This window comes from Podarcis tiliguerta, assembly GCF_965153285.1.
Source record: "Podarcis tiliguerta genome assembly, chromosome: 5".
In the NCBI taxonomy this organism is placed as follows: domain Eukaryota; kingdom Metazoa; phylum Chordata; class Lepidosauria; order Squamata; family Lacertidae; genus Podarcis; species Podarcis tiliguerta.
Window position 1 is genome coordinate 5,313,883 of NC_139538.1, and position 26,937 is coordinate 5,340,819.

Consider the following 26,937-nt stretch of genomic DNA (forward strand, 5'->3'; position numbering starts at 1 on the left):
AGGATTATGCTGCAAACCTTTTTGATGAAACCTGCTGATGTGTTTGTTTGGTGAAAGTGTCCACTCAGACGGAAAGTGATGCTCCCTCAAAGAACTGACTTTGCTCATGGCAATGTCAGCATGTAACCAAATCTGGTTGGCTAGGCAGCATCACGGCATAACCTCAGTGACATCACCAGGTAGCGAGATATGCTTTGCTGTGTGGTGTCATCATATAACTTCATTCGCCGCCTGATCGACTGCCTGGAATTTCCCTTGACTAATCAAGGAAGATGATGTAGGAATAAGAAGTTTGTGTTTGTGGTAGCAGCACGGAGGTTAAAATGGCAGTGAGCCTCATCGAAGGAAAAATAAACATTGTATATTGGGATGATGATTGCTAGTCCCCAATCCTCTGGGATGGTAGCCGATTGATCTATGCTGGTGAACAAGGCAGCAAGCACTGGGGCCCACCAATCAACATTGGCCTTAAGAAGCTCGGGTGAAATATTGTCTGCACCAGGAGCTTTGCCAGGTTTAAGAGACACTGAAGTTAAAAACAGCAGTGAGACTCATCAAAGGAAAAATAAACATTCACAGAGTTTAGGATTTCCCCCCCAGCAAATGTTTTGGAAGTTAGCTACCTGCATGGGGGATGGCATGGAGCTCAGGGCTGGCGTTATGAGTGGGATTTTTAAAAGGTGCATTTGGTCCTTGGCTGCTGCTCTCTGAGGATACCGAGTGTTGAAAGTTAGGCACTCTCCTGAGTTTTAGACAGAGGCCCTTTCCTATCCCCAAGATGCAACAACAGAAGGTGCCCAACTTGGGCTTGCTTGTCATCGAGACAGCCAAGCTGCCTGGGCTGTACTGCTTCAGACTACCAATGGGGACTTGCATGGCTCATCCCATATAAAAATGTCCCAGCACAAAGAAAGATGAGATGTCAGGGGAAAGCTAGGCTAGAACTCTTCTCTCCAACATCTAGGTTTACATTGTAATGGGCAAAGATGATGTTGTATGAACATGCAATTGTGTGAACCTATACCAGCAGCCGGTACAGGCCAGGCAGAGGCTGACCAGCAGCCGGTACAGGCCAGGCAGAGGCTGACCTCCCCAGTGACAACTGGGCCCAGGAGGACCTTCTGCATGCCAAACATGTGCTCTGCCATCAAGCTGCACCTCCTCCCCAAAGTCGCCAGCCGACTGATCCATCCCCAGGGGCCCATTTTCACTCCAGGGTGGCTTGCGTTCCAGCTTTGTTACAGATGGGAGGAACCACCACCAAACATACTTCAGTGCTGCTTAAAAAATCAAAACAAAGAGGCAGCAAATTATTAAAGCGGTTCTGAATGGAAACCAGAGGATGAGCAGAGAGAGAAAAAGACACCTCTGAACCCCGTATTGTCATGGTAGGCGCTGCAGGGAGTCTGCGTTTTCAGATTGAACAGCAGGCCTCGTCTCTTAAAGCCGAGCTCATGAGCAGACGAAGCAACAGCAACTTGTTTGGCACACAGCTGGGACCTCGAGCGAGACTAAATCCTTAAGTGCCATCATTTGCGGAACAATTAAGGCAACATGGTGGGCAGGAAGCGGCATCTGGCGGCTTAAGCTCCCCTTCCGTGGGTATTTTGCTGGCTTACAGCGCCCAAGTGCTATTAGGATGGAAATCAAATCCCACTCCTGTAACCAATATCGGAAGCGGCAGGGGTCGCGTGTTTATCTGAATAATAAATGTCGAAATGCAGCGGCTGTGCCGACTCATGATCCCGTAAGCAACAGAAAAACCACAAGCCGCGTCTAGATGGGATGCGATGTGCGCCTAGGAATGCAGATCACCCTGTGGGAAGAGAACAGGGGGGCCTGGGCCAGAGGAGGAACCGACCCTGATGGTCGGAGGCAGCAATGCGTCTGAACGCCATTTGCTGGACTCTTGCGTTCTCACGTCCTGCTTGCGCGCTATCTGGCCGGCTCCTGCGAGAACAGAGTGCTGGATTGATCCAGCGGCCTCCTCTTAGGAAGGGGGAAATGGAAAAAGAGAGAAACACACCAGGGCTGAATGAAGACACAGCAAGATTCTAGGTCATGTCAACATTCAGAGGAGGAGGCGCCACACCATAGAAATAAAGAGAAAACAGTGCCCTCTTCTCTGCAAAGACAAAATGCACCTCTGTTGAAGGAGCTGCTAAACCACAGGCAGCCTCTCCAGCACTCCCTTCTGAAAATTTCTCATTTTTTAAAGACGCCTCCTATAAATGTCCCCACTGTGAGGACTGTGGAATTGTTTTTTTCGCCACCCTAAAAAAAAAATTTAAAAAATTGACTCCCATAGGTCCTGAGCTATGACAATGATGCCGTGTCTTTTTCTTGTGGTCTCTGAGGTCCAGTCCCCATCCCCCCCCAATCCCCATTTATTGTGGTTTCACAATTTGTTGGAAGCTGCCAGAGCGGCTTCGCCCCAAAGACACCGCTTTCCAGTAATAGCTCAGTGACAAGTGTCATACGTAGCCCTGGTTTCCAGACTAAAAAGGGAAACGCCAGAGGCAGAACCGGAAGAGGTGCTTGCTCTGATTGTCCCTGGTCTGTTTTCTTAATAACCTTTGAATTCTTGCTCCTGTTCTATTGCACTGCCATGGCCAAGAGACCTTAAACACCTGTCATGTTTGACTGATTTATTAGCTCAGTTAACTTTGCAACTGGGGCAGCCTGAAGAGAACCTGCAAAGCGCGCCACCCCGAGTGTAAATGCGCGGTCATGCACATTTAACCTGCTTAAAGCCCCAGCCCCAGCCCCTGCCTGTGGTCCCCCAGAAGTCAAAGAGAGCGCTCAACTCCTCCCCTGAAGGTCTTCCAAGCAGGTCGCCCTCTCAGATACCTGTTAAGCAGACACGACGACAAGGAGGAGGGAGTAGAGGCCTAATCGTTTATTGGCAGAGGTGAAATGGGGGCACCTGCCAATCGCCGGACTGCCTCCGCCTCTGCAGCAGACATCTGGTTAATACTGGAAATCCCTGGGCAGGAAGAGCCACTTAGCAGGAGGACCCTCCACATCGAAGAGAAACGAGGCGGTAGGGCACCCGGGCTCCGGTGTGGAATGCAAAGTACGGTCACCCACTGGGCTGGACCAAGATGCTTGGGTGCCGGAAGGTCAGTCTTTGGCACAGGGGTGAAAGCCATTGTGTGTCAAACGCCCAGGCCATCCTGCGAGCCTCCTCAGCCAGCGGACACATGCACACAGAAAAACCCTCCTCTCCCCCTGCCCGCCTTTTCTGGGCCAGGCTGAGGAGGAGCTGAGTGCTGTATCCCCTCCTCCTTCTGCTCCTCACAGTGCGATCTTGGTATTTCGGAAGCTTGAGTTATCCCTGAAAGACAGAGGAGGGAAGGCAGTTAGCAAATGTATTCTGTCCAAGAAAAGCAGCTGCAGTTTGGTCTGCGATGCTCGGGGGCAATTGAGTAGTCAAACATGTTCAAGTTGTGTCGTCCCCCCAATGCAGCAAAAACAAAAAAGTTGCTGAGTGAACAAGTGCAGGGCATGAATTTCAGCCACAGGTAGGCCCAGGAAATCCAATAATAAAAATAATTACAAACAGGCATCCTGAGACCCTGTCTATCACAAGGAACTGCATTGCTTGAGATATCCCCCAACTCTTCACTGATGGGAAGAGTGCCTCCCACGCACGTAAAGACAAAAAGTGAATAGAGCAGCTTGTGGCCCGTAGTATCAGCAGAACTGCAGGTAGGTGGATCAAGGAAGAAAAACTGGATTCTGAACAGCCCTTCCTTCAATTTAATGGTTGGTGCTGTTAGCCACATGCATCCAATATGATTCAATTCCCTATCAAAGTGTACATTATCCTCCCAACTGCATTTCCAACACAACCCCACTCCCCCCGCAAGCATTTCTGGTTCTGTTCAAAACGTTGCCCCCTGAACAGGTCATAGCTCCCCTAACAACAGTAAAGGGGGTGGCCTGTGTGTTTGAGAAAGGCGAGCCTAAGAATCTGATCCGGGAAGATGCAGCTCTGCTAGATCAGGGGAGGGGAAATGAGAAGACTCAGAAGTGGAAGGGGAGCTAAAAGATCTCCCCACTAGCAGCCACGTAGGATGCCACAAAAAGCCTGGAATGGGCTTGGTAAGATGCTCAGAGAGCAAACTCCCTTGGGCAAGGGCGACTGGAGAAACCCACAGGGGGGAAATACAGGATTGGCCTGGCCTGCAAAACTATTGCAAGGCTGTCAAAAGCAAGGCAGAGTGAGAACATCTGGAGGACCTGGGACAAGAGGCAAGGGTAAATGCACCAGGTCCTTCAGGCGCAACCTTGCACTATGCTTGATAAACAGGTGCATGTAAAGGGGGCCTCTGAACATAACACTCTTGCTGCTCTGCAGGTCGCACTGCAGAGTGACAAGAAATGCACATCTCCTCCCCAGGAACCAGCGTGGCTCAGCCACTATGCATCAGGGCAGCAAGCTCATATTAGCCTGTGGAAGGGGACACAAATCTCCACCACTTGTGTTTGTGCTTTGTGACACTTGACTTAGACTGTGTAAAATGTTTGCAGGGGGCCCTCGCTCTGCTCCCTGCTCTAACAGCTGGCATCCACCCAACACAAGCAAGTTGGAGACGTACCTCTCAGCCTCACAAGGCCTCCCCCCTCTGGAACAGCGACCTCTGCAAACAGGCAAAGGGGCTGTCTGGAAGTGGGCAGCTAACACACGGCCATTAGAGAACCCGGTTTCCACTGTTGGCCTAGGCTCATAGAGAGCTGATATTACTGAGTGGAAGACTGACCACAGCAGATGCAGGGAACCTTTGGCCCTCCAGATGTTGCTCAACTACAACTCCCATCAGCCCCAGCAAGCATGGCCAATGGCCAGGGATGAAGGGAGTTGGGCAGGCTGCTTTTCATTATTCTTCTTTAAATATCCCCAGAACCCCCCCCCCAAAAAAAAATTACATTATGAAAACTTGTATTCTCGTACATGCAATACAACTTATAACAGTACACATCTCTCCTACACATCCTTATTAAGTGATCCACAAGCTATTTCAAACCTTTGGAAGTGGTCTTTAGTTTTACTGGAGAACAAACTAAAGCTCCACTGTTCTCCTGCAAAGGTGTCGTTGTGCTTTGTTTCTCTCGCCAGCCTTAATTAGTGAGATAATTTTTCCATAAGGGCTATACGCCACACACTATTGTACCAAGCATTCAAGTTTGCGTCTCTTACATCCTTCCAGAATGTGGCTATAACCATATGAGAGAAATCCGATTTATCCACCAAGTCTTGATTCTCATTTAAAAACAGACTCCGTAATGGAATGATGGGAGTTGTAGAGCTGAGCGACAACTGGAAGGCCAAAGTTTCCCCACACCTTGTCTACAGGTAACGTTGACAAAGGTCTGTTTTATTTCCTTTTAACCCCTTGGAGACCAGAACTGGCTTTGCGTAGGCCAGCCAAGGCAACCAGAGCTTTGTGGTCTGCTCTGCAAGGCTGCTGTGGAGCAGCGTTAAGACTCGCAGCAAATCTTGTCGACAGAGAAAGGCCAATGGTTTGTCCCGGCAGTGGGACAAGGGAGCTGCCCAGGCTGAGAGTGACCAAGAGTCTATGCTGGGGAGGGAGAGAGGGGAGGGGAGGGGGGTCTCTGGCTGAGAGGTGCATCTCGCAATCATGTAAGAAGAAATATGAGGCCCTACCCTGGGTGTGTGAGAGAGGAAGAGCCCCCGTTCAGCGACCGCCGCTGTTCACCAGCCCATGAAACTCCTCCCAGGCCCTGGCAAGCCAGAGGGGTGGGGGGACGAAAATGGGAAGAGGGTCGGGGGGAGAAGAGAAGGGGATAAAACAATGATGACAACACACACACACACAGAGGAAAGGAAAAGAAAAGAAAACGAGCACTTCAAACCAAAGGCTTTAACTCTGAACAAGAGCAAAAGAGCAATCGTGCGCAGTTTTAAAGTGCTTGCCCAGAAGGCGCAAAGCAGGCTCCTAACAAGGGAAGCGGATTTGAAAATGCAGGCCAGGCATCTCAGGGGGTCAGAAGGCAGGTCAGGAGCTCCTCACCGTGTGCCCCAGCCCCACGACACCCAAGTAGGTGGCATTTCATCCATTTGCCCCTGGCCTCACCCACTCCTCCCCTCCCTCTGTTGGGGGGCTCTTGGCACAAAGATCCATGCTGTTTTTAATCTTCTGTTTCTCTGTAAAATTCCACGAATACCGAATACAGCGCAAATAATGGTACAGTGGTGCCCCGCAAGACGAATGCCTCGCAAGACAGAAAACCCGCTAGACGAAAGGGTTTCCCGTTTTGGAGGTGCTTCGCAAAACGAATTTGCTATGGGCTTGCTTCGCAAGACGAAAATGTATTGCGAGTTCTGCGGGGGTTTTTTCCCTCCCCCCCTTTTCCCCCAGCCCCTAAGCCGCTTAACAGCTGATCTAAGCCGCTTATCAGCTGATCCACTAAGCCGCTAATCGCCTTTTAGCAGCTAATCTGCTAATCCCTTAATAGCCGCTAATAACCGCTAAACCGCTAATAGCGCTAATCCGCTAATGGGCTTGCTTCGCAAGACGAAAAAAACCGCAAGACGAAGAGACTCGCGGAACGGATTCTTTTCGACTTGCGAGGCACCACTGTATTCAGAAACACAAAGAAGTACATCGAGCTACCTTGTATGGATACAGACCATTAATCCATCCAGCCCCTTGTTTTCTGTCTGGGAGCGGCTCCCCACAGCTTTCTGGGATGTGTGCCTCTCTTTCCCAGCCCTGATAGCTCTGATCGCTAGAGGGGGCAGGGTTTGAACCCAGGACCTCCAACAAGCAGCCCTGTGCTATTGAGCCATGGTCCCTCTCCACCAACTTTCACTGAGCCACCTGGCAATTGGTCTGGCTGCCTCACAAGTGGAGAACCTCTTTCCAGGAGGGGGCCGCTTTCTCTTCTAGGCAACTTCCCAGGGGCCACAAGCCAGTGGGGGCCAGCAGGGCCAGAGGCAAAAGTGGGGGCAGCAACACGTGTTAATTTGCTCACACTCCCCTCCCTCTCCCCTATCCAGGCACGTCTAGTGGCCAGATCAAAGGAAGTAATAGCACTGCTCTATTCTGCCTTGGTTTGATGACACCTGGAATACTGGGCGCCCCAGTTTAAGAAAGATATTGACAAGCTGGAAGGTGTGCAGAGGAAGGAGACCAAGGTGATCAAGGGCCTGGAAACCAAGCCTTATGAGGAACGGTTGAAGGAATTGGGTATGTTTAGCCTGGAAAAGGGGAGACAGAGAGGAGGCATGATAGCCCTCTTCAAATATCTGAAGAGCTGTCCCATGGAAGATGGAGAAAGCTTGTTTTCTCCTGCTCTGGAAGGTAGGACTCGAACCAATGGCTTCAAGTTACAAGAAAGGAGATTCAGACTAAACCTCAGGAAGAACTTTCTGAAAGGAAGAGCTGTTCAGCAATGGAACAGACTCCCTCAGAAAGTGATGGACTCTCCTTCCTTGGAGGTTTCTAAGCAGAGGTTTGGTGACCATCTGCACTGGGTGCTTTAGCTGAGATTCCTACATTGCAGGGGATTGGACTAGGTCTTTCCCGATTCTATTATTCCAAGACAAGAATCCTTATCGGAGATCTAGGGCACATTACAGCCAGGCAGAAACATTAACGGAGACTATAAAGCAGAGCAGGGGAGAGATGCAGGCCAGGTAGAGTCCTGGTGGTCACACACAAGAGTCCTGGATGCCCACATGCAACTGAGGTTGTCCAACACTAATCTAATATGGCCTGTTTACTGACCACCTCCATCTCTCAGTGCTACATGAGGTCCTTAACTGGAGAGGCCAGGGAGGCTGATAAAGCATGGATGCAAAGCATGTGCTCCTCTACTGAGCTATGCTCCTCCCTTCCTACCCTATGGTCATGGGTTCGAGCCCCACATTGGGCAAAAGATTCCTGGGTTTCAGGGGGCTTGACTAGATGAACCCCATGGTCACTCTACTATTCCACAATTCTGTACAGGCCTTGCCATGCTCACCTTATTTCCAATAGCTCTTCTCCCTGGCCCACTTTTCCAGGATATATAAGAAACCACATCTCATTGTCTCAGAGCAACTGAACACCTAGTCTAGCATGGTCAACAGAGGCCTCAAAATCCAAAGGCTCCAGCTGGGAGATCTCTGAACCCCTAAAACCTGAAGCCCTTTAACTGGGAGGGAGACTCCCCAGCAAGCTGATACCTTGCTTTCACTCCCTAAAACCTCTTCCCCTCCTCCGCCCCCCCCCCCCCCCGCCGAAAACATGGGAGAGCTTACAAGCGATGAAATTTCTCCACCACACTCAGGCCTGAGAAGAACCCTGGGCAATGCATCATGCTGCATGCTGAACACAAGTCCGTTAATAGAGCCATTTTTTGATTGGAAAGCGGAAGCCAATTGTTGCCAGTCACGTCCTGCCTTAAATCTGCTTAGCTAATGACACCCACAATAAACATAAAAGCGCGATCACTATCTGCAGCAAAAGTGCTTTCAGATAAATCTCGGGGAATGGGCCTAATGTTGCCTCCTCTGGCGCTATTTTTCTCACTGATGGGCCAAGTGAGCAGGAATTGGGGGGGGGGGGACCTGCCTGCTTTGCGGAGTCAGACAAATGGAGGCGGAATTGGGAGAGAAGACGATTACCTTAACGACTGCCCCTTCGCGTGGCTTTCTGCTGCCAGAAATAGTCTCTTCTCTGAAACTCTTCTACAGCAGCACAGGGGGGAGAGCCAATCCGGCTTTCACAACCTCTACACCCCTTCGCTGGTTTCTCCCCTGTAACACTACTTTTCAGGCCGGAGTGCAAGCTTTACCGAGTCACGACACATTGGTTCACCTAGCTCAAAGATGTCTGCACTGGCTGACGGTGGCTTTCCAAGGTTGCGCTTCAAGCCAAACTACGGATTTTCTCCAAATCCCTCGCTCCTAGATCTCAACAGATTTGCTGCCTCACAACTTGCCAGCAATCCCACCTAGGGGTCACCAGTGTTGCTCCCTCATGACCAAAAGAGGTGCAGATTTTGTCATCACGATCTGTCTACATCACACGGTTTTTTCTCAAGCACAACCCTTACTTCTGTTGCTTTGAGATTTGCCTGGAGAATCCCACCGGCTTGTGTGGGGTGAGTTCCTTCTATCAAATGGCAGACCCTTCTCCCAATTCCGCTTTCCTTCCATATAAGATGAGCGTGGGCTGAGCGTGTTCCTAGTAATCCTGCAGCCAGAATCCCAGGGAGTGTCTTTAGGAGGGGGAATGTTTCTGTGGGACCAAGGGAGAAGGCCGCTCGCTCTCTGTCAGCTGGAGCTGCAGAAGCTGCCACGGGGGCCAATTAATGCCTTGCTGTGAAGGGGCTCAATTAAGAAGCATTGTTGACTCAAGCTGGCACAACTTCAGTCAGTTCGCTTCTCCCCTGCCTGCCCCACGAGCTGGCCTTTCCTGTCCCTCTGGCTCCATGCAATGTGGACGGGAAAGAGATCAATCCCGCTGCCCCACTGGAGCACTTTGGTGCAGAAGCAAAATCCCCAGCCCTGCTGCCATGCTCAGGAGCAACTGGAACGGGTCCTTTTGTCCCAGCCTCCTGGAGACAAAGGATTTGCGCTGAAGGAAGGACCGAGAGTGCAAAGCGATTCCAGGGCTTAGACACTTCTGACTCCCAGGGCTGAACTCTCTTCGAGCTGAAAGTGGTGTGAGAGAAGGGAGGTGGAGGCCTTCAGTTTAAAGCTCTTAGGCCCAGCCTGAGAAGCCCTGCAATGGCCACCAAGAGCAAACTGGGGCCAGAGAAGCGTTTCTAAGTTTCTCACGGGGGGCAGAGGGCTGGGAGGAAAGAGGGCATGAAGGGATGGCAACCACTGACTTGGAACAGAGGTCGGGAAGTGGTGGCCTTCCAGCTATTATCGGATTCCAACGCCCATCGCTGGCTATGGAAGGTGAGGCTAATGGGAGATGCAGTCCGAAACCATCAAGATCAGTGGCTCCCAAAGTGGGCAGCACTTGTTGGTGTAACGTGAACAATGGGTTAAATTGCACAGTGCATGGTCTCACATCCCCCATGACCGGATGTTTGGGGATAAGGTGCCAGGTGCACTGGGTTACCATAGCAACACCACCGAGGTCGAGTGTATGGCTTGTTGAGCCATGCATCCTCCCCACTGGTTCAGGAACGCAGAGACGAGTCCAATAGTCTCTAGGGTGTTGCTTTCGTTATGTCCTGGCAGGTCCATATCCTGAAGTCCTGTCCTGTTTGCTGTTCAGGGTCTGACTCTGAATATGCAAGAGTTAGGGGAAGAGGCTGTGGATTTGACATAGCAACATTAGCTAGCATGGTGATAGTTTTTGTGGCTCTGTGCATATGTATCTTGACTTCAAAGCCCTGAAGAACTGTATATATTAGACAGTATTGTTTAGCTTTGTCTTGCACCAGAAGACAGTAAGCACTTTGTTGCTTTGAGCTGTGTGGGAGAGGAGTTTTTCCCTTAACCGGGAACTCTGGAAGAAGCTGCTCTGATGGGAGCAGGAAATCTCTGAAGACTCTGCTGGGGCTCCCCATACTCAGCTGATGCATCACATGGCTCGAGTTGTGGTGAACAGCCAACTGACTTCCACCAACAGTACCACCCCGTGAGGAGCCACAAAGAGGCAAGCGGATGGAAACGGGGCGCAGAAGGTGCAAATGACTCTCACTGGACCTCGCTCATGAATTTTGTATATTTAATTAAACTAAACAGATTTAACTGGATTTTGAATAGACATGCAATTAATTGCCCATTTCGAATTTTACTGTGATGTTATCTTCCTTAGCGGGTTGTGAAAACTGCTCATCCAAGTAAGGCTTTTTTATAGGGTAGGGGGCATTGGAGAGGTATTTATGGAACCAAGGGGGCAGGGACCCAAAAAGTTTGGGAACTACTGATCTATTTAGTCACCAACATGCTACCCCAGGCTTGGGAAGTGCCACATGACTTGTTTCTGTGGTTCTGGAAGAGAGCCTTGCACCCTCACCACAAATGATTGTGGCAAGGGGTCTGTTTCTTCCACAGTGAGACTGCATGGTTTTGGAGGAACGCCCTTGCAAACAGGGGTTGATGCAGGTACAGGAAAGTGTGCTCACCCCGGCAGCTCCATGCGCCAGCTTACCTCTTCATTTTGATATTCAAATCCTTTTAGTTTGTGTTTTTAATCACAAACCACCAGGGGAGCTCTAATGGCTGAAAGGCAGCCGGCATTCAGTTAACACTGTCAGTAAATGAGCAAAACAGTCAGTGGAGGGCAAACGTCTGTGGATTGCTACCTCCCGAGTCACCTTCACAACACAAGGAAGGGTTCAGAGCTGAGCCCGCCAGAGGGGGTTATAAGCTGCAGCTCAGCTGCCCAGAGAGGAAAGGCTGTGAGACCCAGGAACTCACATTATCCCAAACTGGCCTCAGGGCATAAATAATGAAGTGATGGGAACACAAATTACCCCCCGAGCGAGCAAAGGTACCGTAAAGCAGACAGTGAAAGCTCCATTAAAGCAAAGACCAACAGGCACACTGCCTTGCTGCATGATGCATTTTCCATCAATCTGATAATAAAATTCTGGAGATTTCTCTTCCCTGCAGTGCCTGGTGAATCAGAGGCCTTAAGTCCTTATATGCTGGAGTTCCAGGAAACTGATGGGGATCCGCTACTGTGCAGCGGATACTGGAAAATTTGCCTCATCTATTCTGCTGCTCTCTAAAACTCAGCTGTCACCTGTTTGTGACGAAATTCATTCCCTGTCTACCCTAGCTAGTCTGCATATGTCTATACATACATTTTTTGTGTGTGTGAGAGAGGGGGGGGGAGGGAGGGAGGGAGGGACTCTGGAATTACCAGTTTCGCAGCTTCATTTGTACTGACTACAAGGGGGTGCAGAATCAAAGTCTGATTTATTTTAGAGCTGTGATTCACTGAATTTATTCTATTAGCATTGCATTTTGTTGAACTATTTTACAGTATTGTGTGTGGTGCACTGTGGGTTGGGTCTTTATTCTTAACCCCCACTATATGTGCCCCAACTTCAGTTGATTATAAGCCTGCAGAATAAGTCTATGTTATCTTTTCATTATCAAAAAATAAAAATAAACCAACATGCAAATTTAGCGGCATGTTTTTACAAATAAAAGCCAGCCCTGGATCAACAACTGAGCAACGGCTACTCAATGCAGAAACAAAAGCAGATGGGTGATGGGCAGAACAGTATCAGAATCCTCCCCCCCCAAAAAAAAAACCCTATATTGATTGCCAAGTTATTTAAATAGCCACCCATGCAATTGCAACACACTCACATCCAGAAGTACCATCATGGACACCAGGGACTCTCGATGAAAACTGGCATCTCAACATGAGGTGCTCCCCCGCTCCCTGATTTTTCTTGTGCAACAGTCCCAACATGAATCACTTTCTCCAAAAATAAATGGACTCCACAAACTTCCCTAGATAAGCTGCACCATCAAGAAAAGACTCTGCCTCCCATCACCCCACACAAACACAATATTTCACCCAAGCCAAGGTGGGGGACCTCTGGCCTTCCTAATACTGCTGGACTCCAACTCCCATCGGTCCTAACCACTGGCCATGCCGGATGGAGCTGAGCAGAGGCTCCCATCCCAGATTTGAAACAGTAGTGTTCAATGGGTGGGTCTCATCCTGACCTGAAGCAAGCTGCACCAGCAATGCTACCACTGGTTTTCTAGTGTCACTTGGGGGTTTTCATTGGGGTGGCAGAAAGGGAGAGAGAGAAACGAGGTGGGGGCAAAATAGGAGAATTACAGAGAGACAGACATAGGGAGAAAAAGAGGGAGGAGAAAGATGGACATATGGTAAATAACGAGAAATGGGTCCTACATTGCAGGATGCAATTACAACGCAAGTCTGAAAAGTGTCTAAGTTGCCAGTCTAAATGAATCCTCCTGCACTTAAATCCATTACTAATTGCCCTCTTCTCACTAGACACAGGGTGGGAAATGTTTCTTCATCTTTCCCCATATTTGAAAACCATCAAATTCCTCACCTCCTTCAAAGATCCGAAAAGAAAAGCCCCCTCCCAATAGGGAGCAGCTGCCTTGGCTCTTAGCCGCCATCTGACATGTCGTGCACAAAGTTGCCAATGACGCACTGGCTTGGGGTGGGCAAGTTCAAGATTCTACTACCTGGCAGCTCCATCAGGGCAGAGACTACCTAGCTTAGGACTGGATGTGGAATTGCTCCTGCCTTCCAACCCGCGTCCTAACAGCCTACAGCTCAGGCAACTTGCAAATGAAGTCTGCCAACCTCCCGGCATTAATGGATGTCAGGATGCAACCTCCATGATCAGGGACAGTATACCTTGGAGAACCGGAAGTTGAAGGACAAGTAACAGAAGGGATGGCTGTCTCCATCCCTGCTCATGAGGCAGAGGCAGCTGGTTGGACACTGTTGTAAACACAGCGCTGAATGAAAGAAACCTTTGGTCTCATCTAGCCAGGCAATTCTCTCTCTCTCTCTCTCTCTCTCTCTCACACACACACACACACACACACACGCATGCACACTGTTCACTGAAATGACCTCCCTGAAATGACCTCCCTGGGGCGCAAGCCTGGGCAATGTGTCTGGAGGTCCTGGGCTGCCCAGACAACAAGACCCCCCTCTTGGCCTCACTGATGGGATCCAAATAAGTTTGGCACCAGCTTGGCTGCAGGAGTTGCCAGAAGGTGTACCAGATGCCACCCAACCGCCTTAGGGACTCCACTCTGGAAATGTGTAGAGTTTACTCCTAACCCTTTTCTTCTCCCAAAGATATCCTGCAAGGCAGCAGAGGTTTAGGATGAGTTTTCCTCCTCTTAGATGGGCTACCTTCCCAGGACAAGTTCTGTCTGCTCTCGCTTCCCTCTACATTATATGCAGAAACTGCCTTATTGACTGCTGGAAACACTATTGGTCTCACTTGCTCAACCCGCTGGAACCTGTATTTGCATGCAGGGAAAGTCCCTAACTCACTGATGGGTTTTGAACCCATCGACTACCGTCGCCTGGTGTAGCCAGCCAGTCGAAGCAGTTTCCCGGGGTGCAGCCACTGTTGCATGCTGACAGCTTCTGAGAACCACAGGTGAGAGCGGAGTGCAAGATGGGGACCAAAGGTGGACAAACTACCCCAGAAGGAGCAGGATGTGCTGCCCACCAGTGGTACTACCCCTCCTTTAACGCCCTCCTCTGGGATGGTCTTGCTTCCTTTCCTCCCTGGGATTCTGCTAGCCAGGGGAAAAGAAGCAGGTTGCATCCTTGCTCGCTCACTGGACCAGAAAACCCTCTTACTGCTGAGTTCTACTTCTGCTCTTATTCATCTGTCCTCCCTCTTCCTTGGCTACGTTAATCTTCCAGCGTCAGCCCACGCTCCCCAACCTGCATCTTTGCTTATAGTGCACTTAAGTGAAAAGGGTTTTTCACATTTTTCACCCCCAATCTGAAAGCTCTTAAATATGCAGCGATCCTTCATCACTTTGCGGGAGAATAAAAGTCATCTTGAATGGCCTGGCCTGGTAAACTATAACGGTCTCATTTAAAATACAGCTGTCCTCTCCGTGTACTATAATCCTCTGTTCTAGTTAAAGGGCCTCTGTCACCGGGGGGGGGGGGGGGGGGGGGCTGGGAGGATTTAATATACAGCATTTATTATGATTAGAAATCATTTGTACAGCACAGTAAATTTACATAGCGCCTTCCTGAGAACATTTATAAATCTAATGGGTCTATAAATCCCCGTTAGTCTCTGTGTTTTATGTCTCCAGGAATGCGGTGCACTCAAATCACACCCCCTCCCCTCCTGCCACCTTGGCTTGGAAAAGGGGGAGACCCACAATCCCAGCCCACTCTAACAAGCAGCTACTGGAGGGCCAAGGCTGGTTTCGGGGAACGCTGGCATTCCTTGAAAGCTTACTGATAGTCAAGCCACCTTCAAACTCACCACTAGTGAGCTGACTCCGCAGGGAGGTGCTAAAGGAGGCACTCTCAATTCCTGGCCAGAATCCTGCATGAAGCAGATGAGAATCTTTCCCAGAATCCTCCAGGGAGAGGAGCCAATATGTCGCCAGACTCACAACTCCCATCATCCCCAACCAGCTTGGCCAATGAGTTACAAGATCACAGTCTTTGTACTTTGCAACACCTGGAGAGGACAAGGGTGGCTGCTCCTGCTCTGGAGGATGCTGGGACCCCTGTGGCAGATGCCAAGGGTTCCTTAGCGGACCAAGGGACACACAAGCTCCTCCTGTTCCCACGACTGCCACCTGGTAAGCAGAGCTTATTCCACCAGCTCTGCTGCGACACACTAGCTCCAACAGGCACCTCCTGCCCTGAACTGTGCCAGATGGTAGGAGCAACTATTCAGAAACTGGTGCCTGAGCTTTGATTCCGATTTTCCTCTTCCCTCCCTGTTCCTTTTTCCTTGTGTGCTGTGCTTGTGGGTAGGTACTGTTTTGCTCCGATTGAATGCAAGCTGCCCTGGGAGCCTTTCCTGGCTGAAGAGTGAGGTACAAATGCTCTACATAAATGAACAAACAGGGTCCCTTGAAGGTGGAGAGCACTGAAGCCGGTGAGCTAGGCCACTAACTGCAGGCAGCAAGAAGGCTGTGCATAGCCCTCAAGGCAACACGTGCCAGAACAGAAGAAGCTGTGTGAGACACCAGAAGTGCCCCAGTGTGGTGACAGCACTCACAGCTCTACAGGACAAGGAATGGCTCCCTGCATTAACACGGCAGACACAGAGGCAAGCCCATTACAGCCAGTGCTCCCCTCCCCCCTCGCCGCACGTACTTGATGCTGTCCGTGTGGGTTTTGTATTCCATGATGGTGTTGGGGGGCAGGTTCAGCACTCGCCGGAGCGTGTCCCGTATCCGGGCCGTGGTCGCTTGGTCGCTGGCCGTCTTGTTCCATATGGAGATGATGTCCTCCTGCAGGGCGAATGCCGGGAGGTGAGCAAACGGGGATCTCCCACGCCTCAAGATGGCAAGGCTGGCCCCGTGACACCCAGAACGCCCCTTACCTGGAAGCGGACGGAGACGACCGCCCCGCAGATTTCTTCGCCCACCATGAACTGCTCTCCCAACATTGCAAGGATGAGGTTCTCCCAACACCGAGACGCTAAGCCCTTCCGGAGGCGGATGATCCACTTGCCGCCGTTCTTGTTGGCGTCATCCTGGGAAGACGAAAAGGAAGAAAATGAGGCCAACTTTCTCACTGCCCCAAACCAGGAAGGGTTTTTCTTGCCCCAGCTGCCTCTACGAAAGCAGTCCTTGCCATCTTTTAGGCTGTACCCAGTAAAAGCAGCAGGTTGGGTCGAATAAGAGCAATACAGCACCTAGGAACAGGGGAAGGACAAGGCCTCAGACTATTTCTTTTTCCTGAACAAAATCATATATTGAGAAAAGGGATTATTTCAATGTCATATTAGCTATGTTAATAGCGATAAAGCTTCTCTTAGACCCCCAACGACTCTATTGGCACCTGCCCTGGGATTTTAGGGTGAAGGGTGGGAAATAAAGTAGAGGGGATATCTCAGTTGAATGGCACGAAGATTGCAGGACTTTATTTCTGTATTCTGGCATTTTGTCTCTTCCAGCAGACCTGTTTAATATCTGGTTTCTTTTCTTGCATTTAAACCTCTTAGGTACAACTTTGAAAGCTATATTTTTACTTAAATGAAGGGAGTTTAAAGTTTTAGACGAAATAAGTCTTAGGAAACAGTAACTGATTTCCTAGTCTGAACGATTACCCACTAACAGCAAATGAAAAATAAACAGATGTAAGTGCAGCCAGTGAGACCTATTACAGACCCATCTGCATCCCTCATCTCAGCTTCTCCGTGCCTTTTGTGATCTTCTCCTGTTTCCTTCCTATGCAGCACCTGTCAGGACTCACCTCCCACATAGGTTTAATTCCTTCTTTGAAAAGGTGGAAGTCGCTGTGGCCCGTCAGGTCCCCGGGACGAACCATGTGGCTATAAAATCTCCAAAACTGCTCCACCTGTAACAAGAGGAGAAGCACAGCCAAGTCAGGCAAATCTTCCAGGAGCCAAGACAGGTCTTCCTTTTCAGATTCTGGCTATGGGTGGTTGTAAGGCGTGACAGCAGCATCTCTTGTAATATTGTAAATGTCCAAGGGTAGGTTAAAAAAAAACAACAGTGACAGGCAAGACCCCCCCTTCCTTATTCTAACTCCCGCTCTCTGCTAAATGTCTGTCTGTCCCTTTGCACTTATCTTGACTGCACAACATTTCACAGCAACCTGCCCTACCACTCCCTGACTCCCTTGAGCCACTGCCTCTTTCTTGGAACTCAGGCAACACTTGAGGCAGGTGACCAAATCACAGCATCATTGTGTGGTTGCTGTTTCCATTGCAGCTCCCCACCAGTGACTGATGCTGGCTTGACATCCGACCAACCAAATATAGGTTATTAACAGAAGTGTGCCAAACCATTATATAAATACTAAAAACAGCTATCATATATACGTCACCTTTAGCACTCAAAGTGCTACATACAGGTGATCTTGCCATAATCCTTACAGTCATACCATAAGGGTAGGAGAGTTCTTACTCTTATTTGTATTATTTATAAAATTTGTATACCACCCTATAACCACAGGTCTCAGGTCACAGGTTACAACATAAAATCACAATCACATCATGCAAACAGGGAAGGTCTGGGATTAAACAACTGGGGAATGTGTATTTATTAAGCAAAATCTGTGTGCCGCTTATTTGCAAGTGAAATCACCAAGTGCTTTACAAAGAATAGAACATATACAATAAAACTGTCAATTAAAAAAATGAAGGTGAAATTTCAGCCAGGGAGGTCTTGATTTCTAGTTCATTCTCTTAGCTGGGGAAAAGAACCCATAGAATAGTATAAGACTGCATGCGTTGCATGCCGAAAGAAAGCCCCTACCCCAACCCCTGGTGTCCCTAGACAGAATCTGGAAGCAAGAGATGGTAAAGACTTTCCCCTGACACTTGGGAGAACTACTGCAAGTCAAAGCAGACAATATGGGCTAAATGGGCCAATGGCCTGAGTGCAGATATGACACTTTCAGTTGCTCAATACAAGTCATAAGCCTCTTTTACTCACCGGCCTTCAGAGCAAGAATATGGCCTCCTTTCCTACAAGTTTGTAAAATAGTAGGAACTTGGGACCACGAAACATTTTACGGTGTTTAGCCACGGTTAAGCAACAGACCGTTGACTGGTAGTATTGTGAATGACTAACTGGCCACTGGAACCCCCACCTTCGTGTTGTGGGTGCAAGTGCAGGAAGAATGGGAGCAGGAGCAGCGGCAAAACGGGTGCCACTTGCAACAACAACAACATGGCAAGTCCAGGGGCCTCACAGGCGCCAGTGATCATACAAGTGTCCAAGAAACTGAGGAGGAAGAGGAAGAGAAGGAAAGCACCACTTCCTTGTTCTGCAGCAAAGCACTTTGCATCTCAGACTATAAAAAAAAAAAATGCCCAAAGCTGCGGCAAATTGTAAAAGAGGTCCCCCCTTGCCAGAATGGAATTCAGATACAGCTCACGTCCCTTAAAATTCCACACCTACAAAGCTTTTTGCGGTGCTATATAACATGCATTATTACATCATTTGCAGAAAGGGGTTCTGCCTTTCGAGCTTTTAGGAACTAGATGGGGAGTTACACATCTTAGGCAAATGAATAAACATGCCGCCCCTGGAGATCAATTCATGGCAATAACTGCATGCCAACAGTTCTGGAGTGTGCTGCTGCCCTCCAGTGGCCCAGACACAAGCAACTGCAGGCTTGCAGAAACTGCTGAATTATGCGGAATAGAACTTGTCAGACGAGCAAGGCAATCTTCTGCATCATCTACTAGGAAGTAAGTTCCACCGAGTTCACAGAGGCTTACTCTCAAGTAAGGGTGCCAAGGTCTGCTGGCTAAGGCTCAGGTTATATGCAATAGTACCAGAACTACTGGTGCAACACAAAGTACTAGGTGGATGCAAGGTTCTCAGTGGGTCACTCAAACGACAGTAATGTGGAAAGGAAAACGGGTCGCATGCTTACTATCAGCAAGCTCATGGCTTCGGTTCTGAACAGAGCTACTGAGAAACAAGAGGATAGTATCAGGAAGGTTGGGGAAAGCTATGCAAAAGCACAATAAATCATTAGTAATTAAAATTATTAATAATTATAATACAGTTTCTTATGGTCCCAGGGTCGGTTGCACCAATTTAAAAACACAATGTCAAGCACAGTTTTAGACAATTTATTGCCACAAGACTAGAGACGGCCTTGTCTACCTAACTATCTGTCTATCTTAGGAAAAGACAGCCCCAAAACAGCCTATTGAGGACTGAGCATGCTCAGCAGTCACAGAAATGCTGGATGTCAGCCTAGAGAGGAAACTGAAAATTTGATTTTGTGGGGAAGAAGAATGGGATGGGTTGGAGTATCCTGAAAAGAAGACATGTCTGCCTGGCACACTAAACAAGAGCACTCCTCACTGCAAAACTTTCCCACTTGTGACTTCTACTGCAATCTTCCCATTTGTTCATATACTACAGTAATTCCAGCTGCTCATTATTTTTGGTTTAGGGCATTGGCTAGGCAGTCATGAAAGGGAGGTGGGGTTGGGCACAAGGGTCCCATTTGATTGGTTAAACAAGAAAGCCAGAGAGGAGGGCCAGTGGAATTCTCTCCTCACGCCTCCCTTTGGCTACAAAACAATCCAGGCACCTGCGCTGCCACCCAAAGAGTTTCGGCACTGCAAACCTGCTCAGCCAGCTTCTTTCCAGGGCTGAGCATGTGCTGGAAGACCTGCTCCCTGCCTTGCAGGCCTTTTCCCATCTGATCTGGGAGGATGAGGCCTGGACTGACTCCAGCTACAAAAGCTAAGGCTGCTGAACAGCTGCCTTTTGCATCTTTATTTTAGATATTGTTGTGATTTATGCAGAAACTGTTCAGTTTGGTTTTGCCTTTTTAAATATTTTATTTACTGTTTATGACTACTATTGTTCTGTTGTAGTTATGTGTAGTTTTTTCACGTTGTAAGCAACCTTGAGCATGCCCCTGAACTGTGGAAAGGTAGCATACAAACAGAATTATATGTGTATGTCAAGATTTTAAAATGAGACACACAACCACACAAGAGAAGGCCTTCTTTCAGAACCAAGAGAAGGCCTTCTTTCAGAATCACACCCTGCCTCTGACACAGGGGCATGTTGGGCGCTTTAGAGCAGAGGTTGTCAACCTGGTCCCTACCAGCCAGTAGTGGGCATTTCAGGATTCTAGGTGGGCGGAAGGGGGTTCTACGGCACAAGCTGAATCCTCCTTCCATCGAGCACTGGTGGGCGGTAAGGAAATTTTGCCATCAAGAAAGATGCATTAGTGGGCAGTAGGTATAAAAAGGGTGACCACCCCTGCTTTAGAGAAAAAGGAATGCCCTTTCTCTGGTGGGGCCATGAGTACAGGAAGCGCTTAGGCTGGGACACAGGATAGCGGGGGGCATTTTGAGACGCCTGGAAGTTGCCTGTGTGGCTGTTGAAAAAGGAGGGTGGGACCTAATATCAGATCAAGAGGCCCATAAACTCCAGCATCCTGCCTCCAAAAGTGGCCAGCTAGATGCCCCTTGGAAGACTGGAGGCAACTGCTCCAACCCATATTCACAAAGCACCTGGTATCTACCAGTGAAGCTCCATTTAGCTGCCATGGCTACCTAGCATAAAGAGACGCGTCCCTCATGAATTTGTCTGACTCTTTTTAAAAGCTATCTAAACCAATGGTCAATCCCTGTGGCAGTGATTTCCACAGGGTGATGAGAGATCCATACAATGTAAAACTGCACACGCTGGCTGGTTCAGAATTCCTCCATACAAGATGCAAGGGAGCCATTGCCACTCTGAATCCCCTATCGGTCCAGCCTAACTCTAAACATGACAGTGCACACATACTGACTGTAAACGTAAGAGATATACAAAGCTGCCCTTGGCCCCGCTACCCCGATGCTGCCTGCTTGGACCGGCAGCCGCACTCTATGGTTTCAGAACAAGAGATTGCACCAGGGATCTTATCCATGCTGAGAATGTGCCCGATGGCTGAGCTGTGGCCCCTCCCTGTTTGCTTCTCATGCGCAGATAACACCTGCCCCCCAAGCTGCACTGAATTCAGTTAAACGAGCGACAAGACAGAAATGCAACTCACGGAGGCGAAGGTGCCAATTTGCTTGATGTTCTGTTCGTAGCTCTGAGAGCTGGTGGGCCTCCCGGGGGTCCGCCTGGAGTACCAGAAGGTGTAATTATACTGCAGGGGGTGCTCAGCCGGCCCTGGAACCACAGCCTGTGTGAGGAATTGAAACAACTCATTTGTCCTTACGCTTTTCTCTAAAGAGAAGGCTGAAAGATGTTTGCAGCATTAGAAGCCTGCCTGCTCCTGCCATCACGGAGCGTGAAAGAACATTTTAGCCTCATTTTCTTCCTGAAATTCCATCTCTGCTAATAGCTTGAAACAGACCATTAGTCTGGCAGGAATTGACTATACTTCAAACGAGAGATTAGCAATCCTCAGCATGCTTGAGCTTCTCCACGCTGGCAGAGGACGAGCCCCATGAGGGACGTTTTGTGTTTCTCAAAAGCAACTCATCAGACAAGGCCAGTTCATGAACTCCGCCTACATGCCTTTATAGGTCTCCAATTGTTAGGAGAACGGATCTTAACGGGGGCGGGCAGTGGGGGGCTCCTCTGTGAGGCAAAGGAGAAATCTATCCCCGTTCTGAGCAGGGAAAACAGATGGAATTGAACGTTTCAAGCGAACCAAGAAAACCAAATGTCGGCAATGCATACATTAGAACCAATGTGCTCATCTTTACAGCTTTCCAGGGCCAAAACATCATCCAACTCAGCTCCCAGCTAACAAAAGGCAAGCCAGGAAAACCTGGGCTTCATCTCTCTCCCACCCCAGAAACAGCTGCACTGAAATAATCCCAGGTATAAAATAGCCCAGCTCCTTCCTGCCAGGAACACAACTTTTGAACACAGGATGGGCTGGAGTGGAAAACTCTCATTTCCTTCAAAATGCCCACTATTTTGGCTTGGAGGGAGGGGGCTTGTTTGCTGAAGGGAGCCCAGGAGGAATTCAAGGTATCTCTAGCAGGTTTTTGCACCTTCCCAGCCCCCAGCCAAAAGGGATCAATGCAAATGAGGACCAGAAAACAGCATCTCTCTTTCACTGTCAATAGTATGATCAGGTTCAGCAATTTGCTAGTGAATGGAAACTGGAGAACACCACTGTTAGAGGATAATGCTGCTCCCTGGCTTGGGTTCAGCTATTTGGTGTCAGAATCTTGGCCGTGGGGTTCTATATATAACAAGCAAAATGCTGGTTATTCCAACAGGGAGAGGAAGAAGTTGCAGAAGTCTGCTATACTGCAGAAGTTGGGTCCCCTTGATTTTGCTGGGTGTCCACCCCCCTTTTTTCTTCCCAACTGCAACATGTTTCCTTCGCCCCTTATAATTCGAAGGAGTTCACCAACATTCAAACCTACTTCCACCTTTTGTTCCATTTGATCATGCTAGAGTGGGATGCAATTTCTACACAAAGGTTCTTTTCAAAAGGAAGATGATGTGCCTTCCTCAGGGCCTGCACACACCTTACATTCCAAGCTCATGGCTGTTGTGCCAAAGGGACACAAGGCACCTTTACCTTGCAGTAATTGGAAGCCTAAGGGGTGAGTACAGACCGTTCCCTACAGATGTGGGCCTCAACCACAGCAGCTCTCTATTGCAAAGGGGAGGGCAGGAACAGATGGGCTAAACTACACAAAAAGCAATCTGAAGCCCAGAGAAGAATCTCTGCCAGAAAAGAAAAGGTATTCTATTGGGTTACATTTAATCAAAGGAACTTTGGGCAGTGGAGACCTTACAGAAAAGAACAGACCCAAAGTCCACAAATGAGTTTGCTTGAAAGGCAGGCAAGTGCCCCCTTTCCAAAGCAGAGCAGGGGCACCAGTCCTGCTGCCTCTGTAACAAAAAAGCCTCTAAACCAGGGGTGGTGACCTGCAATTCACAGCTAGGAATAACCCCTTTCCTATCTCACTGGGGGCCATCTGCTTTCACGGCTGCTGGTGAACGCAGGAGAGAGCTGAGGAAAAACAGGCAACAGGCAGGATAGGCACATGAATCCTGCGTCAAGGTGTGTGCTTACTGAAAAGTAGAGGGAAGGTGGGCAGCCACTTCTGTAGGTTCATGTGCTCTTGCGCCAGATGGAGTCAAGGAGGAGCACAGTTCTAATATCAAATTTATCTACAGCTAAATGTCTGCCATTATTGTCAGGAAGCATGTTCTTGCAGAAAGAGGGATTATCTATTGCAAGGGGCTTTGGCAAGGAGAGGATACAGACATCGTGTAAGTGCCGCCCAAGGTTTCAGGAGGTATTAGGAGTGTTAGGGAACTTTGCCTTCATGACATGTTCCTAGCCTCAAGGAACAAATGGCAGCCATTTGCTTAGATAGGAGAACATAATGGGTTGTCCACGTGGAAAGTCATTAGTGCTTTAGGGCTGAATTTGTTCCCAACTCCAGAACTGTACGGATGAATGGAATTGTTGGTTATCAGTCAATTCTGCTTTCAAGATAAACATTTTCAAATAATTCATATTTTCTTCAACAAAGGAAAGGCATGAAGACTAGGGAGGGTCTTAGTCAAAGTTAACTAAAATATTTTCTGGACCCTGGAGCTATAAGCTAACGTTCCCCCACTCTCTCAGAATCATCAACTGAACACTCCAGTCTGGTCTACAAGGAAGAGGAAAGAACGTACCTTCCTCTTGCTGCTACTTTGGGGTTTGTCTCTATCATTTTTTTCCTTCTCACCATCTTTCTGTGTGCTGTTCTCTTCATTCTGGTCATGATCTCCACTGTCATCATCCTTCAGACTGGCAAAGAAGTAAGTAAAATAATCAGTTTGAAAGCTCATGACTGCTGTTGCTTCTGTTAAAAAAAATAAAGTCTGATTGCCCTCACATCAGCAAGCAATTGAGGAAAATACTTTTCTTTTCTTTTTTAAAAAGAGAGGTAATGATCCCACACTGCAAGTACCTGTAAACGTAATGCCACCTTGGAATAAAAGGAAGCACAAAAGACTTGCACTTCCTTTTTTTCTGCCCTTTTTTGTATTGTCTGAAGAACTTTTGTAGCACACCCCTGGAAACCAATCCTAAAGGAAACGGTTTAAAAAGCTGGATATGTTTAGCCTGCCCTATATTTGCCATCTTTTAAAAAAATAAAATCCCTGACACCAGTTTAAAACTGTAAACTTATTGGGGCTAGAGACCTGTTTACACAGTTTAACAAGAAAAATAAAACATCACACACATTGATGGTCATGTGAAATGGAGTTCCTTTTGCCTTAAACAGTCTCTAGCTTATCATCCAGCAAGGTCCCAGTCTCTTTCAGAGTTATTTTTCAAAGTGTTATTGTACGCCACTAGACCACTACAAATTCAGCGCTTTCTTCTACCACATCTGCACACCCTACTACATCCCCCATGATACTTCTTTCCTGTGTCCTGATACATGCCACTATACCGGGGAAAGTATGTCAACAGTGCTAAATAATGGTCAAACAGTGGCAGTTACATCAGGTCTTAGTGGAGTATTTTCTTATAGATGAGAAGTGATTGCCTGCAATAAGAAACAAGTGGGTATCTTGAGGCTGGACCCAAAGATGACAGTTGGGGGTTTGAACAGACAGGTGACTATCTCCCCCTGGGTATCTCTTTGCCAGTTACAGGTGCATATCAGGCAGATACACCTGAGGTACAGTGGGGGAGAAACCCACCTCTTGATTTCTGCCTGTTAAAGACAGCGCCTGTGTCTGTTGGAAAAGTGGCAAGACTTGTGAACGTCAACAGTGAGATACAGCCCCTTTCTAAACAAATGCAAACTGTCACTCAACCACATTTTTTCTCTACCAAAGGGCAACACAGCTCAGTGACACAGCGCCTGCTTTGCATTCCAGGCCCAATGAACAGCATTCCCAGGTGGGTCTAGGAAAGTTTCCTGTATGAAACCCAGGAGAGCCACCACCAATCTGTGTGGACTGGGGTTGGGCAGAAGGCAGAATGGGATTGATTGGCAGATGGTTTTCGGTAGCTCAGTAAAGGGTTGCCACCTCTCTCTCTCTCTCTCTCAACAAGACAGATAAATTTTAAAGAATAAAAACAAAAAGGCTTCCTCTTTCCCCGTTTGGCTGTCAAAATTCCTGATGCACAGTGAATTTACACACAACTGCAAGGTGGCAAACTTTGAGGTCCTTGCAATAAACCCAAGTAGATCCCACAGGCTTGAAGCCTGCCCTTCCTCTCATTACTGGGCTCTGCCCCAAATGAGAAGAGACCATACTTCAGTGGTAGCTCACAGGATCCAGATGCAGGAAGACCCTAGTTCAATCCCCAGCATCTCCAGATGCAGGGCAGGGAAAGGCTTCATACTGAAGCCACAGTGCCTGCTACATCTTTTCCGCTGGACTCCAACTCCCATCATCCCATGCCACTGGGAGCCAGAGTCCAGCAACAACTTGAAGGCACCACTCCAGCTCTCCCTGCAGAGATGGCTGACTTGGAACGAGGCAAGCAGCTTCATTTTTGCTCTGGCCACCGACATCTCTCGCCCTGCAACCTGCACTGTGCTCAGAATGCAGAGAGGCTGTGAACAGCCTCTGCTGGATCAGGCCAGCAGCCCATCCAGCCCAGCACCCAGGGCCAGCCCAAAGCGTTTCAGCACCTAAGACGGACCCCAAAACGGCTCCCCTACCCCAGCCAGGGAAGCAGGGGTAAGGGAAGATCTACACTGTGAACAAGGGAGGGTGGGGGGGTGAGAGAAAGATCTACCTCTGGATCTGCTGCCGCTTCAACTTGCCTCATGGGTGGGCCGGCCCTGTCCTGTCCCCTGCAGGGGCCAACCAGGTGCCCATTACAGGGAAACCCTCACGCAGGGTCCAAGCACAAGAGTGACTCTCTCCCCTCCCGAGTCTTCCAGTAACTGCCATTCAGGACCATTCATAGGAGCCAAATCATCGGGCCGAGGTCCCTTCAGCACCACCACCCCAGTAAAATATTTGAACCCCCCCCCAAAAAAAACTTATGGGCACTGCCATTCAAAGGGTGTGTGATCTTGTGATCGACTGTGCAGGGCGGTGTTTACCTGCTCCTACCTGCCCCGCCCCCCACCAATACAGTGGTACCTTGGGTTAAGAATTAGTTCTGGAGGACTGTTCTTAACCTGAAGCACCACTTTAGCTAATGGGGCCTCCTACCGCCGACGCCGCGCGATTTCTCTTCTCATCCCGAAGCAAAGTTCTTAACCCGAGGTACTATTTTTGGGTTAGAAGAGTCTGTCACCTGAAGAGTCTGTAACCTGAGGTACCACTGTATTTTATTCAAATTGGAAGCATTCACGGCCTCCAGCTCTGAGGGCAGAGCAGCAGCCCCGTCCTCCGTGAAGGGAGACCCCCACCCTCATTCTGCTGGCCGAGGGGGGAATTTCGGCAGGCGCAGCTTCTCCCCCCCTGCAGCCCCGGGCGCCCCACTTGCCGTCACGGAGGGCGGCCTGCCTCTCCGCCCATCTCCGGCCCCCTCCGCGAGCGCAACGGCGGTTGGGGGCCGGGCCGAGGGCGACGGGGAGCCGCTTTGCACGGGGACCCCCCTCCGACTAGGCCTCAGCCGCGGCGCCTACGACTCACGCGTCGAATTTGTTGTTCATCCTCCTCGGTGACTCTCTCGCCGCCGCCGCTTCGCCTCGCCTCCTGCCGCCCGCCCGGATACTTCCGCTCAGCCGCCGCCGCTTCCATAGACACGCCGCCTACGCCGCCCTCCCTTTGCTTCCGGCGGAACCTGGTTCCCCTCGGCTTCGCTGAGGCTCGTGTGCGCGGCATCTGGTCAT

The 26,937-nt window shown here is 49.2% G+C and overlaps 1 protein-coding gene and 1 long non-coding RNA gene across 7 annotated transcripts; one reads left to right on the forward strand and one right to left on the reverse strand.

Moving 5' to 3' along the window:
• Positions 1–2,884: 2,884 nt before the first annotated feature.
• Positions 2,885–26,895, reverse strand: EIF4E2 (eukaryotic translation initiation factor 4E family member 2). Of its 6 annotated transcripts, none has more exons than XM_083442438.1 (8): positions 26,738–26,895; positions 23,869–23,930; positions 21,204–21,338; positions 16,911–17,015; positions 16,036–16,188; positions 15,807–15,943; positions 5,672–5,748; positions 2,885–3,337 (listed from the first exon to the last, which is right to left on the reverse strand). In XM_083442438.1, exons 2-7 carry the CDS (start codon positions 23,920–23,922, stop codon positions 5,703–5,705), a joined length of 630 nt encoding a protein of 209 aa, XP_083298564.1. In that variant the 5' UTR covers positions 23,923–23,930; positions 26,738–26,895; the 3' UTR covers positions 2,885–3,337; positions 5,672–5,702. The 6 variants fall into 6 exon arrangements, with proteins under 6 accessions (XP_083298564.1, XP_083298562.1, XP_083298565.1 ...); XM_083442436.1 differs by having other exon boundaries at positions 23,816–23,930; XM_083442439.1 differs by lacking the exon at positions 21,204–21,338 and having other exon boundaries at positions 23,816–23,930.
• On the forward strand, positions 5,775–13,506 carry LOC310678533. Its single transcript, XR_014511822.1, has 3 exons — positions 5,775–6,220; positions 6,616–10,569; positions 10,605–13,506. It is a non-coding gene; the product is annotated as an uncharacterized lncRNA (long non-coding RNA).
• Positions 26,896–26,937: the final 42 nt, after the last annotated feature.

What these genes read in the sequence shown, in the direction of transcription:
- EIF4E2 (XM_083442435.1), bottom strand. Translation starts at nt 23,971, where the DNA reads ATGAGCTTTCAAACTGATTATTTTACTTACTTCTTTGCCAGTCTGAAG. An exon ending in AAAGTAGCAGCAAGAGGAAG is followed by an intron (nt 21,339 to 23,815) that starts GTACGTTCTTTC and finishes TTCCTCACACAG; the next exon opens with GCTGTGGTTCCAGGGCCGGC. An exon ending in ACCCACACGGACAGCATCAA is followed by an intron (nt 3,338 to 15,806) that starts GTACGTGCGGCG and finishes TCTGTCTTTCAG; the next exon opens with GGATAACTCAAGCTTCCGAA.